Source organism: Hyaena hyaena, unplaced genomic scaffold (assembly GCF_003009895.1).
Source record: "Hyaena hyaena isolate Hyena2069 unplaced genomic scaffold, ASM300989v1 scaffold_1045, whole genome shotgun sequence".
Taxonomy (NCBI): domain Eukaryota; kingdom Metazoa; phylum Chordata; class Mammalia; order Carnivora; family Hyaenidae; genus Hyaena; species Hyaena hyaena.
Window position 1 is genome coordinate 590,871 of NW_024081679.1, and position 17,795 is coordinate 608,665.

At 36.9% G+C, this 17,795-nt stretch overlaps 1 protein-coding gene across 1 annotated transcript in view; it reads right to left on the minus strand.

Moving 5' to 3' along the window:
- Positions 1-17,430, minus strand: part of TINAG (tubulointerstitial nephritis antigen) — an 85,398-nt gene extending 67,968 nt beyond the window's left edge. The window contains exons 1-4 of the mRNA XM_039222047.1: positions 17,085-17,430; positions 11,415-11,478; positions 10,653-10,742; positions 4,336-4,450 (exon numbers count right to left, since the gene is read on the minus strand). Coding sequence (XP_039077978.1) covers positions 4,336-4,450; positions 10,653-10,742; positions 11,415-11,478; positions 17,085-17,430 — 615 coding nt within the window. The remainder of the gene's footprint in view (positions 1-4,335; positions 4,451-10,652; positions 10,743-11,414; positions 11,479-17,084) is intronic.
- Positions 17,431-17,795: the final 365 nt, after the last annotated feature.

Sequence of the window (17,795 nt, forward strand, 5' to 3'; positions counted from 1 at the left end):
GGAGGCATAAGTGAAGGAGCCAGATTGAGACCCAAGTACACTGGCTCCAGAGCTCATGTTCATTATGGTTGGTATATGGAATGGTGCCCACATGGGTAAACACACTGGCTTCCACATCTATTAAAAGACTTCAACTGTGATGCTTCTGCTGGCTCAAAAGACCTCAGCCAATGCATTTTGCATGCAGTCCTAATTGGTTGTCTCCACAGTTTTCTTTCTGACACACTGAGAAAGTTATAATTTATCCCTAAATGTACTTCTGCTCTAGTGTGAATTTTCAGAAGGAAAATATAATATACAATTTCACAAATTTATTTGACCACAGATGAGACATCTTTTAATTTATTTTATTTATTTATTTATTTTGAGAGAGAAAGAGGTGGGGAAGGGCAGAGAGAGAGAATCCCAAACAGGCTCTGAATTGACAGTGCAGGGCTGGAACTTCACAAACCACGAGATCATGACCTGAGCCAAGATCAAGAGTCAGATGCTCAACCGACTGAGCCACCCACATGCCCCCAGATGGGACATTTTTACTCCCAATCTCAAAAGACAGGTGGTTCATGGAACAAATGTCGAGAAATATTAAAATAAGTGTCAAACTGTGTCATAGCCTGTTTTATGCTACAAGGGGACAAAAGACTCAATGGAAAGAATTTGAATTTCTTGTGGGGAGCTACAGTCCTTCTGATGACCAGCTCTCAATCAGTTGCATTATGAATCTATTGATACAACATACAAAGCTCCAATGGACTGCCAAGAATGGTTGATTCATCTAATCATTCATAACATTTTTAGTGTAGAACAATTAAGAATAGAACTGTTCAATCAAGGCATTGCTTCAAACAATACCAATCTAAGACAACCTTCAAGAAAAAAATCAACATATGCATGCATTCACCAGCCGGCTTTTGTTGACCTGACCCCAGACATAATTAATTCTAATGTGGGTGAAGTCTTTCTAAACACCAAGGAGTTGAATGGTCTGAACAGTCTTCTTTCTTTCCCTTTTTCACTTTTTCCCATCTAATCTGCTTGTACCCAGAGAACACAGTAAGTTTATGGTTTCTTTTGTCTGTCCTCATTTAAGATTGCCATCAAGGAAGGGCTCCACCAAACCCTGAAGTTAACTTTTTTCCAATCCTCCACTCTCAACATCTTTTTATCCTTCTTTGCTACTAACCACACTCTACACATATTCATTTGAACTGAACAAGCTCCTACACATTAAACACATTTTTTCATATCTCTGTGATCATGGAACTCTGCACAATGCCTATTGATATTTCCCTAACTCATGCTCAGCAGACATATTATGGGAATAGTGAATGAAACCAGGAACCCAGCCAAGGAAGAGAAGAGCCTTCTGAGAAACCAGGAATGACTCATGACTTACCTTCCCCACCCTGGAAAAAGAATTTTATAAACCCCAACTCTCATTCAGGTAAAATTGTCAAGAAAAGGAAGAAGTTTTGGGGGTGGAGATGCAGTGGAATTTCTTAGTAAAATCATTGCCACTGTTGGCAACTGACTATTCTATCTCTACCCATAGACCATCCTGTTGAAAATAGCATTTAAAAAATGTTTGGAAAGGTAGGGGATGAGGAGCTATTCACAAGCGTCTCCACAAAGAAAAGAATTCCATTTCATTGTACAGTATTTTCTATGTAGTAGCCAGGCTGAGAATTGATCTATTTTGTAGCCTTTCTCTAGCAACCAGTTCCACTCAGCTCACTTCCTATGAGTACTTGTTACATTTCTGATTTTCTTCCATCTCCATATATTAGGACACCTCCAACGCTTGGAAACTTTTTGAAAGGCCCTCAGTCCTCAAGCTACCATGCCCTAAAAATAAGAAGCTATTTCCTTGCCTTACCTCATGAGTGGGTAATGGAAGTCTTACATCAGCCAGATTTTCCTTATTGCTTTCCTGGAATAAGCTGGCAACTGTGTTCCATTAATTCATAGCATTGGGCAATTTTAATTCTCCCAAAGTACTAATCATTAAGAATTTTCATTTAAATATCTCCACAACTTTTATGCAAATAAATCCCCAGCAGCCAATAAATGAATTAGAATTGGATTTCCTTTTCTATACTGTGGTGAGTGGCAACTTGGGAAAGAAATGCACCTCATGTTCTCTAGAATAAAAAACAGTCCAAGTTGCAAAAATTAAACCTTAAAAAGGAAATGTTAGAAATAATCCAGAGAAAATGTATATAGACACCCAAATGACTCTTTGACTACCTGAGGCACTTAATAAAAGCAAGGGATAAAATAATCCTATAAAGGGAATGAATTTATTCTTCATTAAATATACTGCCTCTCTCTCTCTCTCTTTTTTTTTTTTTTTTTTTGCAGATAGGGATAAATTAAAAAAAAAAGGCAACCAAAAAAAAAAAAAAAAGTAACGCTTCCAATTGATCATAGAATTAGGTCACTAAAAACCATGAATCTGAGCCACAGCTCTAAAGATTTTGTATCTTACTGGTTCTAGGAAAGATCTAAAAGTTTCTCTACAGCTAATCATTTCATCAAGTTAGCTCTGCTTTTTGCTATTTTGAACCTGAGCTGGTCAAATCTAACTGATTCTACTGGAATGCTAAGGGATTATTTGGGGGCTCAGATATTTTAAGATGGCCTGTCCCTGAAATTTAAGTAATTCTGTGGTGCCTTTTTACTGCTGCCAGTCTCAGTGTGATTTAACCTCTCTCAACCTCACTTTACTTGTCTTTAAGATGTAGATAGGGGGTGCCTGGGTGGCTTGGTAGGTTTAGTGTTGGACTTCAGCTCAGGTCATCATCTCTTGGTATGGGAATTCGAGCCTTGCGTCAGGCTCTGTGCTGACAGCTCAGAGCTTGGAGTCTGCTTCAGATTCTGTCTCCTTTTCTCTTTTTGCCCCTCTGCTGCCCATGCTCTTTCTGCCAAAAATAAATAAATACAAAAAAAAAAAAACAGGTCACGTGGGTGGCTCAGTCAGTTAAAGTGTCTGCCTTCGGCTTAGGTCATGATCTCACGGTTGGTGGGATGGAGCCCCACATGGGGCTCTGTGCTGACAGCTCAGAGTCTGGAGCCTGCTTTGGATTCTCTGTCTCTTGTTCTCTCTCTGCCCCACCCCACTTGTGCTCTGTCTCTCAAATATAAACATTTAAGAAAAATTAAAAAAAACAACAGAAAACAAAAAAAAATGTAGATAATCATAGTACCCACTACATTAAGCTGCTGAGAGAATTAGATGACATAATGTATGAAAGTGTTTATATGAGAGTTTAACACATGGCTACTCAATACATGTTGGCTATTGTAATCTTTTCTGATATTAGTTATAATTTGGCAGAACTGTCTCCTGGAACTTGAATTAATATAATTACTCAGGGGACCACATGTCTTGAAAGCAAAGTTCATTAAATGCTTCATGAGAAACCTGTGGATTTACACCTTGTTCAATGGCAAACAACAGCCCTGCTCGCTCCTGAGACACTGAGAGCTTCCGGGCAGCCAGGACCTGAAGCCAGTGCTGCAGAGAAAAAAGGATGCTCTCTAGCCACCTGGGAGCACCCCTCAGCCCTGGGCATTTGTACAAGGCCTTGAATACAGTCAACGTCTCAACTGGGAGTATGTGTGCCTGACACAAACAGCTGGTGGTCAATCTGCCACTCTGTGAGTTAGAGGTCTGTGATACTGCAGAGATAGGAGCCTCTTATACAAGATACCTATTATCAGATAATAACATCTCTTAAAAATGAAAGGGAAAGCCTATACAATAGTGCAGAGTGTAAGAGTGTAGTAAGCCCAGCAATTACATGAAACAGTTTGCAAGGTCATCCAGCAAAATTTGAAGGTGCTCCTGTAATGGAAATTTTGAGGATAAACCTTTACAAATTACCATAGCATACATGTCTGCAGTTACTGCCATTTACCTTAGCCTCATGTGATAATGACTAGCCCAAAGACAGCAAAACTCTGTATTGATGAATTAAAAAGCTAACTGTGTTTACTTAAGAAAAATATGGACAACTAATTACTTGCTTGAGCGTTGGGTCGCTCAATGACCAATAATCAGAAATACAAAATTCTATGAAATCATTAGTGTGTAAATGAATACATGATCGTTCTTGAAGGCAGAAGATATTCTCTGTTAGACATTGGTCAATGCTCAGAGTTCACATGAAATTTGTCATGAAAGGTAACAACCATTTTGGTAAAGATTTCTATTTATATGACAAAATTATAACTCAAAAAACTCATGATTTTAGTCATTTAAAAAATCTTTAAATGCACATACAAACATGCCTATATGAACACACACATACTTGAGTCAAAGAGAACACTTACTGTCACTTCATTCATACTCAGAAGTGTGGGACTGGGTGGCAGGGTGCCAAGACGGTACTTAAAGCCTTCTTCTAAAGTCATTCCCCAGAATTGGCTGTAGTTCTGGGCTGTCCATCTGCCTTCCAAATGAAAGAGAAAAATTGGTACAGGTTATGTAATAGCACTTTTATAAATACATGTTTGTTTATGTTTTTGAAATGATACAAAATCAGAACGATTACTGTAAGCTAGATATTCCTTATATAAAGAATGTATTATTGCCTTCCCTTATAGTAAAACATATGAGACACTTCTTAAATTAGGTCTATATCAATGATTTTAATAACTTATATGAGGAACCTAAGGCTATGTCAATATATGCTAAATTTAAGAATATGAATATTTACATATTATAGGGTATTAAGAGGCAAAAAGGACAACATATACATTTTCACTTAAATGTCATAAAGTGAATTTTAGAAAGAAATTTGAAGGGTGCCTGGGTGGCTCAGTCAGTTAGGCTTCTAACTCTTGATTTCGGCTCAGGTCAGGATTTGGCCGTTCATGGGATCAGATCAAGCTCTGTGCTGGCGCCATGGAGCCTGCTTAGGATTCTCTCTTTCTCTTGGTCACCATCCCCTCTCTCTCAAAATAAATAAATAAGCATTAAAATAAAGAAAGAGGCTTGTATGTACAGAAATGTAGTTATAGGTTATACAGGGTAATTGTTTTATACTTACTTTATGTTTAAAAATAATTTCCTTTTACATGTAAAAGGAAGTATCCATGAAAACTTGAGGCTAAAATAGTTATACTTAAAAATATACATCAGTGCTGATTAATTTTATTAATATTTTGTTTAAACACTGAAATATTCTATCATATATTGAAGAATTAATTTGTATAAGTGCCCAATAATCTTAGTTATTATTAATGAAGATATAAATTCAATTGATGTGAAATTAGGTAGCAGAAAGTACTTATATTTTTAGTTTGTGCCCTTTTGTAGGAAAAGAAGCTTTGTTTTCAAAATCTAACAATGAAATTTAAATTCAAAAAATTTCTTTTTAAAAATTTTTTTATTTTTATTTTCTAAGAGAGAAAGAGACAGAGCATGAGCAGGGGAGGGACAGAGAAAGAGGGAGACACAGAATCCAAAGCAGGGTCTAGGCTCTGAGCTGTCAGCACAGAGCCCTGTGCAGAGCCAAACTCATGAACTGTGAGGTCAGGACCTGAGCCAAAGTTGGCTGCTTAACCAACTGAGCCACCTAGGTGCCTCTCAACAAAAAATTTCTTAAAGGATGAAAGGACATAAGAACGATGATAGCAATTTAATCATTGCTTGTTTGAATTATTTACCACTTGAGGACAATATATTTTCAGTACTTAAATCAAACTAAATTCAATTTTATTGTGTTAGTTACCAAAGTTGCTTATAATGTGATAGGCTATCATGAATGATGGAAAGTACAACTCAATTTTCAAGAATATGTCTAGCAAGTTCATGCTTCTTTAAAATAAAATCTGTTACTTCATAAAACCTTAAGCAACTTTGAGCCACAAGCTTATTTATTTTTTATTTTTTCCAATTTTTATTTAGATTATAGCCAACATATTGTATAATATTGGTTTCAGGAGTAGGATTTAATGACTCATTACTTACATTTTACACCCAGTGCTCATCGCAAGTGCCCTCCTTAATGCCCGTCACCCATTTAGCTCATCTACCAACCCTCTCCTTCTGTCAATCCTGTTTCTTCTCTTTCATTAAGAGTCTTTTATAGTTTGTTCCCCTCTCTCTTTTTTTTGCCTCCCTCCCCATATGTTCATCTGTTTTGTCTCTTAAACTCCAGATATGAGTGAAATGATATGGTATCTGTCTTTCTCTAACTTACTTATTTTTGCCTGGCATAATACTCTAGCTCCATCCATGCTGTTGCAAATGGCAAGATTTCATTCTTTTTGATGGTGGTATTCCATTGTATATACGTATCACATTTTCTTTACCTATTCATTAGCCTATGGACAGTTGGTAAGCCACAATTTTAGAGTGCAGTCTCCATCACCCAAGGAAACATCTGACTATGTTAGATATTGCCCCACTTTAAAGAGACTATTAAGAACAGCCATAGGCAAAATCATGACATCAGTAAAGTATGTTTTTGGTGCCTTACAACTGGTAGTTCCCAAATATTCAGATACACTTTTGGTCATTTAATTAATTATTCAATTTAGTGAGCAATTTAAAAAAATAGAATTAAAAAATAAAATACAAGAGACATAATAGGAAGATTTAGAGTTTATTGCATATAGTGAGAGTAAGTACTGTTTTTATATATGTAGGTGTTTGTATATAGCATTTATTTGTACAGGTATGCATGTGCATATGTGTGTATGTCAAATCACAAAGTTAAATGTACATCTTACTATGACTTATACTCAAAACAGTGTAAAAAGACTACTATTCTATTCCAACCTATTTGATAGACTCACAACTTTCCCTTCAGTCCAATTTAGCATTTACTGAACATTCTTAATTTATCTTATTCTCTCTTAAAGCTTAGTAATAAGTAAATTTCTCTCCAGGAGCTCAGACCCTAAAAAGACTGCAAAGATAGAAATGACTTCAGTATGTGTCATTTATTAGCAGTAGGTCAAGGTATGATCAGAGTAGAGGATTCAAATACAACTCTGCCTGAAGGAATTGGTATAATTTTTTTTATTTACAAAAAGTGACTTGATGCTCAGTCTGGAAGGATAAGAATGAGTTCGGTGGGCAGATGTCAAAGAAGAGAACATTTATTCTTTAAAAAAAAAAAAAAGCAACTCAGGAGCAAAGTATACAGGTTTGAAACTGGGTAGCACATTTAGGGAAGATCAGTTAATTCAATGCTAAACCTATAAAAGGGCCTAGGGAGACAGAAATGGGGAAGAGTGTAAAAAATAAGATAGTAAAGCAGTATTTGGGCCAGAGTGTTACTTTTGCCAAGGGGCATAATGATATTCTACAAGCAATGGAGTATCACTGATATTTTTTTTAAATGTGAATAGCAGAATCAAAGCTTTGATTTAGAGGGATAACCATGAAAGTATGAAGGATTGGTTTCAGTTTTATCAGACTAGAAACAGAAAAATCAGGTCATCTCAAATGAGGCTTGATAAAGAATTGCACTAAAGGGGAGCTTGGGTGGCTCATTCAGTTAAATATTCAACTCTTGATTTTGGCTCGGGTGATGATCTCACAGTTCATGGATTTGAGCCCCACGTTGGGCTCTGCACTGATAGCAAGGAGCCTCCTCGTGCTCTCTCTCTTGCTCTCTCAAAATAAATAAACTTTAAAAAATTTAGCTACATAAAAAAATACACTAGAATATAGCAGACAGGTAGAGAGTATAAATACCCAAAAGAAACCGTGAATGTGGGAATTATGAGAGACTACTGACTGAGAGTGAAGAGGAAAAAAGAATCAAACTAATTTCTGATTTTTCTGGCTTGGCTGATAAGGCAGAGGGGAAAGCTGGTCACCAACAACAGGTGGAAGTGGTAAACCCTTTTGGTTTGGGGTATGTTGATTTGAGAAATCATTGAAAAATCAAAGCCAACTTATCCAATAAACTAGATTTTCAGTTCATAAAAAAAAAATCAAGTTTAGAGATGTGGAAGATTATAAAGGGCCACAAATTATTTGTGGCTGTTTGCACCAAGACGTGGAATCTATTTCCCCAGCCTTTGAATGTGGGCAGGCGGAGGGACAGGCTGTGCCCAACAGAGGGCAAGAGGGTTGATGCTGCACAACTTGCAGGCTTAGGTCTGAAGAGACTCAGCTTCCTCTCGTGCCCCATTTGAACCCTGTATGCAGAGAGGCTAAGGCTGGCCTACGAGAGACATACAGGCCCCCCAACAGCCAGCACCAACCACCAGGCATGTGAATGAGTCCACCTTTGACAACTGGGCCCCAGTTGAGGCTCCAGATGTCTATAGACATACGAATAACCCCAGCAGAGATCAGGAGAAGAGCCTCAGCGAAGTCCAGCCCACGTTGCTGAAGTGAACAAATGAAAAGCTCATGGTTTTAAGCTGTTAAATCCTGGAGTGGTTTGCTGCACAACATCAGGTAATTGAAACAGTTATCTATCTCCCTTTGTTCCACTAACTTGCTGATTATTACTCCTGCTACTAATTTGGCACTTAAATACCGCCCTATCACTAGGAATCCTTTCACAAACTGATAACATGTTGACTCCTCAGCTAGACTAAATTCTTGTAAGACAGAAATTATTTATATCAATAGCAGTGCCCCAAGAGAAACACATGTTTTGCTAATATTAATGGATTGCATTAAAAATATAACACAGGGAATAAATATGCACTGAAGGAGCTTATGTGGAATGAATAAAGACTTGGATCTAAAACTCCACCAAGATGAGAAAAGCAAAGGGAGTATATATTTGCAGGTAGGCTATTTAAAAACCATTTAGTAAGTGTTGAAAGACAGGAGTCTCTTTTCACACATGGAAACAATTTGAACATCAGGAATAGAAAAAATCTGAGTGCCAGAATTTTTAAAAAATATTTATATATTTTTGAGAGAATGAGCGGGGGAGGGGTAGAGAAAAGGAGACAGACACAGAATCCAAAGCAGGCTTCAGGCTCAGAACTGTCAGCACAGAGCCCGACATGGGGCTCAAACTCATGAACTATGAGATCATGATCTGAAACAAAGTCTGACACATAACCAACTGAGCCAGTGAGGTGACCCCAAATGCCAGAACTTTTAAATTCAAGGACTCCCCTTGCCTTTTTTTTCCTCTGGTAATTTAGTTTTACTCCTTTTCTTCACAGCTTGTCTCTTTTACTCAACTTTTTTTCTGTGGGCAATGAATGTTTCCTTTTACTCCAGTTGTACTTTACTTTTTGTCCTTTTAAGGTCACCTGTGTTTGGTACAAAAGGGAAGTCATGCCTCCTAACTTGTCCTAGAGTTATCTCACAGTGAACAAATGATAGAAAGAAAAAGAATTTTCTTCCTACCAGCTTCCATATCTTATGTGTGTTTTCCATGTTGCATTTGACTGTGGTTCCCAATGGGTTCTGTGACAGTAGAGAGGCAAGCTGCTGCTGATGGCTTCTTGGAAATACGTGCTCAATAGGTCAAGTATTTGAATTATTTTAAGAAGCTGATTCAGATCATTTCTAATGATGACACACGCTCTTATGTTCCTTTAATGATTTAAGTATCACTTAGCCACAGAAAATTATATCTTCCCTAGAAATACTTAAAATGTATTATCACCTAAAATATTGATTAAACACGTACACACACAGGAATTAAGCATGGTTGAAGAGTAATAACATCAGAAAAATATAACTTTCTAAATCTCATGTCTTCCAAGAAAATATTTTGGGTACATTGAAATTCAGTGTCATCATTGTGCTGGGAAATATCTATCCTATGATCTCATACGGGGCAGCAATTGACACTTCTGATTTTTAAAATTATATTTCAAAATTTCATCATTTTTATAGTTACTTGATAATAGATCTTCTTATGTGAAATCCTTCCCAAAGTGTGAGAAATGTTACCAAGGGAATATAGAGATTTGACCAATGGCAACGGAGAAATCCTGAGGCAGCTACCAGTCTATCTCTCTTCCTTTTAGCTGAGTAAAAAAAACCAGTTGTTAACACTGACATCATAATTCCCTCTATGTAAACAGAGAAGCTACCTAATTTATTAATCTTTCAGAGGGCATCAAACCATTATTTCCTAGGTTTAAGTTGTCAGTGAGCCTTATGTTTAGTTTATTAGCAAAGTGAAGTGGCTCGACCAGTCTTGTGATTCAACCGTAAGTGAAACAGGCTACATAGGTCATGTCAGTGAAATTGTCTAGATGGACTGGTTATTTGGGGAATCATCAAGATTAAATATTGACCTCTTAGGTTCTGATTCTCCCAGGTTGATTGGCTGGGTCAGGGCAGCAGCCGAGAGAGAAATATGGTTTATAAGAATAAGTCAATTTTTTGCCTACTTCCTAATTTTACCTAAATACTTATCCAAACTAAAGCTTCCTCTGCTCCCCTCACTCACACCATGACACTGCTCCTTCCAAGACAATTTAAGACCCAGTTCTATATTTCTCTTTGTGTTTGAATTTTTAATTATTTAAGATTTACCTACATTCATTCCAATCTTACATGTCTATTTCTTTTCCCATTTCTCTCCCACTCTTTCTTTTGAAATAATGACCATTTTTAGAAGCCAATGATAGGAAATACATTGTTTGAAACCTGAGAAGTAACTGGACCTGCCAACAAGTCTAGAAAGCAAGATTTTTCTCACCCATAGTCTCCTTTATTGACACGTTCAATTAGTTCTGGTTGAACAAGGCATATGAGCTGGGAACATTTCCATTGCTGTCCTGAGCATGTGCTGCAAAGATACAAAAGTTACAGAAGTGGCCTAGCCTCTATGGAGTACATTTATAAAATGAGTAACCAGAATTGCACATTGTTAAGGTATAAAACTTTTTTTTTTTAACTAATGATAGCCTTATGCCTATTTGATTCTTGGCAAAAATAAAATAATAACATATGCATTAGCTACCACTCAATATGCTCTTAACTTCTACCCTAGGCAGTTAATGAATGAAATGACCACAAAATCAATGAATTTTGAAAACACAAGATAATTTAGACAGTAGATTCAGTGTATATGTATTTGGAAACTTTCTGTGGGATCATCATTACAAGGCAGCCTGTTTTTATATATTGTTACTGTGATCAAAGAAAACACTATTGGCCTCTAGCATATCTTGCCTGAAGAATGCTTATAATTAAAAGGTAAATTCTAGGCAGGCCTGCTGTATAAAAAAGGCCACTGTCATGAACAACAAATTAAGGCATTCAAAGACTTATCTATGGTTAGATTTCTCAACACTCCTTTAAATGAAATATGCTTATATAAAGCTACAGATATGTGATATCCTAGGACTTATGATTCAATCTGTATTTAAATATTTATTTAATTTCACAATACTCCTTGTATTTCAAGACAACATACACATACAGTAGAACTCAGTTGTTTGCCACTTAAATTCATTACCAGGAATTGCAGTTTTCCTTAATTACTGATCCTTCTTCATAAGGTTGGCCATCTCTGAGACAACCTGTCAACATAACATGTAGACAAATGAAAATTCCAAATTGAATAATAAAGTGCATCAGCACAACAAGTAACCTAAAATTCTGTTTAGTTTCTCAACTATGCAAAAATACTTGGTGCCAACCTGATGAGAATTAACATCTGGTTTGTGCCAAGGTTTACGTACAGAATTTTTCTAATCTTGTTTCCATGAGCTTTTATCTTTAAAACCGCATATTATGTTCCAACTAAGGGTTTGTAAAGTATGAAAATTAGATTACAAAACAGAATTACTAACCACACAAAAAATAATGTGTTTAAATAGGTGAACAATAAAACAGTATTTGAATATACTTATGACATTTCTCATCTTAAAAAATCTAATCAAGTCTCAAGTGAATATGAGGAATTGTGTATGACAAGATTAAGGAGCTCAAAGTTTTGGACCAAAATGTGAAGCTATTTCACTGAATTCACCTTTCAAAGATAAATTCTATTTTTTCTTCAGGATTTGGATCAGGAGAAAAATTCATGAAACTGGTAAGATTGTAGCCATTTGAGTTCCAAATCCAAATGTTTCTCAGTTAACTAAAACTAGTTTTTAACTAGTTTACCAGATTATATAAACTACTCAAAAGAGATCTATGGTGTATTATCATTATAAGAAAACCATCAGTAAGGTAAGGTGAAATTAGTACCTGGGTTACAAAGTAACCAGTGGCCTGTGAGGAAATAGGGAATTTATGAGAGAGTAGAACTTTGGAAGCAAGAGAAAAAGTACTTCATAAGCGGGGGTAGTCAGCTAGGTGGAGTACCACTGAGAAGTCCAGAAAAGGAGAACAGACACGTGAATGTTGCATTTGGTGATATGAAAGTCTTCGACTCTGCCAAGAGGGATTTTGGTGAAGTAGCAAGGAATGACATCCTGTAATAATGGATTGATGAGAGACTTGAAAGTCAGAAAGCAGATGTTTCTTTTAGCTATTTTACCATTAAAGAGGAAAGAAAATGACAGAGATGCTAGTTCAGGACATGGAGCCAAGGGAGGGCTTTTCCAAACTGGGGAACTAAAAAAACACATTTTGTAAATTGATTATTGATCCACGAAAGAAGACGGGGGGGGGGGAGGGGGAATGATACTTTAGGAGAGAAAAAGAGGGAGAGGAGAAGGAGAGAGAGAGAGAGAGAGACAATTTTACTACTGAAGATCTTGAAGAGACAAGAGAGGACAGGATTCAGAGCTCAGGAGTAGGAAACAACTCAGTGTAGGCAGTAACCCAGAGGGAGGAACGATGAAAATTAGGATGATGGAGATGAGAGAATTACTGGTGGCTTTATTTTCTCAATGAAATGTGTATGAAGCACCTGAGAGTGAGTTAATCAAATTGATTACACACATAGCATCTCGACAAAAGAAAAAAGAAGCCAATGACTGTTGAAATTAATAGAGTTTTGGAACTGAACAGCCATTAATACAAAAGAAGGCAAAACAGGTATTTGGAGAGTAAATAGCCAGCCCACTGGCTTAAAAAAAAAGATGATAACATGATGTCTGTAAGTTATTTTATTATTTTTTTTAATGTTTTTTATTTATTTCTAGGAGAGAGAGAGACAGCGTGAGCAGGGGAGGGTCAGAGAGAGAGGGAGTCACAGACTGAAACAGGCTCCAGGCTCTGAGCTGGCAGTCAGCACAGAGCCTGACGCGGGGCCCGAACCCACGAACCGCGAGATCATGACCTAAGCGAAAGTCGGACGCTTAACCGACTAAGCCACCCAGGCGCCCCGTCTGTAAGTTATTTTAATACTTCATCATAATGCATTATAATATCTGTGCTGGCCTAAACTTCATTTTAGGGAAGGCAATTACTTGCTCCAATCAAGAAGCCACATCCCAGGCATGGATAGTAGCATTAACCCTGAAAGGCCAGACTCCAGGGCAGCTCCTACAAGTGCTTCCATTATCCATCTGTGGATGAACACTAAAGTATCAGTGTAGTGAATGTCAGAAATGGGCTTTCATTGGTAAAATTAGTGGCTTTTAATCAACATGATGAATATAAGTAACCAGCTGTTATCGATCAAATTCCTAGTATTGAATTTATGCAGATTAGCTAAAATATTTAAAATTATACCCAACTCGTATACCCAATAGAGTATGTTTCTCTTGGGGCACCTGGGTGGCCCAGTCGGTTAAGTGTCAGACTTGGGCTCAGGTCATGATCTCGTGGTTCGTGGGTTCAAGCCCCGCATCAGGCTCTGTTCTGACAGCTAGCTCAGAACCTGGAGCCTATCTTTGGATTCTGTGTCTTCCTCTCTGTCTGACCTTCCCCTGCTCGTGCTATCTCTATCTCTCTCTCAAAAATAAATTTAAAAACACTAATTTAAAAAAAAAAGAGTATATGTTTCTCTTAAGGGCAAAAAAGCCTTTACTCATAGATCTGGTACCACCCTAAGACTGATCTTGAAAACATCCTGCATCAAGCCACAGGGTAGGAGGCATTCTCATTCCTTGGCACCCACTGTAAGGGTAACAGAATCCTTCTGCTGTGTTATTATCACATGTGCCTCCAATAAATTATTCAAGAAAGGAAGATGTAGGAACCCCCTAAGGACAGGGTCTTGAGACTTCATGAAGCTTTCATGGGTTGTATGAATTGGCCTTTGTCTCCTTACCAATACATATTTTTGTAACTATCAGTATATGGCAGAATTTGGACTCTGACTTTTCTTCATTATAATGTAGTTAAAGATGTTGTGAAGGAGTAAACAACCCTTAACAATTCAAATGTGTCAGTGGCTTACACAGATTTTTTTACCAATGTGAACATAAAAGTTAATCAAATTAATTTAGTTCCGTTTACAACAGATGGTATACTAAACTCTTTCTCTAAGATCTGCTACACCAAAAGATTCATCTGGAAAATCCATTTTGGTTCTCTTGCAAACTCTTATCACTTTTTTCTGTATTTCACATTGAAACCCTTTAATTACTAGGAGTTGCCATCAGAGAAGGGGAAAAAGAAACACACACACAACACATATACGAGAGAGACACACAGAGGGAGAGAGATTTACCAGTATGCTCTACTTCTAGTTTATACAAAAGGGACATATTTATTTTTATAACCCTTAAGAAATTATACATAGTTTTAAGTCACTGGTTTAAAAAGAGCTCTTGGGACAGTTGCAGTATAAAGAACTTGATATAATACCATGTAATTAGATAACTGAAAAATAATATTTAGTAGATCAGTGAATGAACAACTTAGCATCTCAGAGGAAAGTCATATTATACATGCACAAATCGGTACAAATAATATACATTGTGTTTTTAGTTTAATTTTACACGATTTTTAATATTGTCTAGTGCTATTTTCTTTCAACCAGCTACTTTCACAAAAGAAAACAAATTACCTTCATAAGAGCAATTATAGTCTAATGTGAACTTTTTACTACTAAATAAAAATGATTAATTGCTTCCCTTCATAATGAATGGAATAAAAACTATACCTGTAATATAAGTTCTACCTAAAACATGACCCTAAGTTAAAGCTTGAGCAAAATTCTAGCTCTCGAGCAAAAATTGACATTGAAGAAGTAGGGATTACTTTCCTAAATGACCTATATGTCTCAAATAAGTTAAAATATGCTATAGCACAGCAAAAGCACTACAACTTATTATTGAGACTCAAAACCCATAAAGCCAATCCTATTCTCACTTAACATCTTTAAATGAGTCCTCATAGCAGAATAAAATCTCAAATCCTTAATATAGCCTATACATCTTGGCATAATCGGACCTCAGCTCACCTCTCAAACCTCATCTCATGTCACCTCCAACCCTCTGCTAATCATTACTCTCCAGAAATGGAGCTTCTGGCCCAGGCCAAGGACCAGCTCCTGGACAAGGCCAAGCTCTTTGCTCTGTGATCCACAACACCTTTCTTTCAGTATTCCTTCAGGTCAGCTCACTTCTCACTCCTGGAGTCTCTATTTAATGTCTTCCCTCACTGACGCTCTCCTCAGGCTGATGTATTTTACATATTAATGTTGCATTCCCATATGCTTTCACAGAACCCTAAATAGTTCCTTCAATGAATTTATCACAATTTGCAGTGGTATAGTGAATCTTACTTCTCCCTGGCAACTTGACTGTCACTTCAAAGAGAGCAAGATCTTGTCTTTTTCTTGTCTTTTCTTTCCCACTGTGGTATCAGCACTAAATACAATGCCTGACATAGTGAAGATATTCAAGAATACTTTTTTTCTGAATGACTAGAGTCCCCATTCTTGGTAAAGGATCTGCCACTTTTTTAGGCTAAAATAAATGTTTGATGTTTTCTGCGCTGTATATTGGTAGAGGCGAAGGTCTGGGATAAATGATAGTTCTGTGGAAATTTTAACCTATTACATACATGTTTTACCAGCAAGCCGACATCACTGAGAATGCAGGCAATAGCGTCTGTATTTTGAAATGAAATCTGGATTTTGAAACAAGAACACCAAATCCTAGTTGATCCTAAATTGTCTTCAACTGTAATTTCTAGTCACCATCACTCTGCATTTTTGCTGAGGAGATTTGATGTGACAGGCAACCACAACAACAAAAAAATAAGGCTTTAAGCAAAAGTGTGTTGTTTTGTGCTTTGTTGCAAATGTTGGATATATTGATTGCTCAGCATCTGTAACCATTCTTCTATAATTAGACCTATATAGTATCTACCATCATCCCCCTTATGAATTATTTGTACTTATCCACTCAATCTTCAACTTTCCTAATTACTCTATATGAAATTCTCCTTTGTTTCAATGGTATAAAAATTCCCAGATTAGCAAAACCAAACAAAATAAAAATACACATGAAAAATCTATCTGGTATTACCTAGGCAAGTAGCTGACTTGACTTTGCTTTTGCACTGGTTTTAATGGCACTGTTATACCACAGGTTATAATGCTAGGATGTCCATTGGTCATATGACATAATAAGCAAAATGTTACACAAATCTGCAGATGATCAGGCCTGTGATGATGAGATCCCCTAAAAGGTTACACGTAAAAAAGCTTAAGAGTTTAAGAGCCTTTTGTAAAAACATTTCACAAAGAAAGAGTTTTTTTTTTTTTTTAATTTTTTAATGTGTTTTATTTATTTCTAGGAGAGAGAGCGAGCGTGAGCAGGGGAGGGTCAGAGAGAGAGGGAGACACAGACTGAAACAGGCTCCAGGCTCTGAGCCGGCAGTCAGCACAGAGCCCGACGCGGGGCTCGAACCCACGAACCGCGAGATCACGACCTAAGCGAAAGTCGGACACTCAACCGACTAAGCCACCCAGGCACCCCAGAAAGAAAGAGTTTTAAGTAGCCTTTAAATACACTGAGTCAGTATTCACAACATGATTCATACCAGCATTCATGGTCATCACATAAGAATTTTCTTGAAGGTGCTAGTACAATGTGGTATCCTGCAACCAAACCAAAGCACTTGAACATTCGAAAGGAAATTTATTTAATCATAATATTCATTTTTCACTTCATTTTAGGAGAGAGAGGAAGATAGGAAGGAAGGAAAGGAAGAGAAAGTTGGACAGATCTTGTAATGAACTAGGAGATTGCTCAAACACATTCCCGAAGCCTACCTTCTGGATACCAAGGCTTTGTGTGAGGAGGCCATTCTTTCTCTTCCTGGCAAAATGACTTGTAATCAGGACAGCAATCAGAATTTTCCCTTTCACAGAATTTATCACAGTAACACACTGCATTTGCCTCATGGAACCGAGTGGCACAGTCATCATCTCTGTCTTCACAACAACCAAAACTTCTACAGTATTGTCCTTTGAAAGTGGATCTTTTGAATCGAGAACTTTCCAAAATGGTGTGATTCCTATTGAAATTGGTTCCTTCTGTTTGAGATAAATACTGTTTCTCCATCCAAATTTCTGTGATAAGATAGGAAAAGATTAAGATCTTATATCCGATCCACATTCTCTAGAGGTCAGGTAGGGCTCCCACTTTCTATTAGATCCAATACTCTTGGCTTGGGGCTTCTCTGTGGAACCTGAATTCTAATTATCAAGACAACTCAGCCTGAATCCTGAAATGGATCCTTTACTTGAACTGAGTATTCTTCGTGTAGTTAAACATTAAACAAGAATTTCAATGTTTAGCCAAGATAATGTGAGTGTTAAAAATAGATCCTTGTCATTCCTTCAAAGTTAAAAATGTATAATATTTCATATGACACAAAAAATATTCACCACCATAAAAATAAATACATAAAATCTTATCATAGATGAAATACATCAAATATTGCTTGTCTTCAAAAAAAAAATCTAGATTCTTAAATCAGA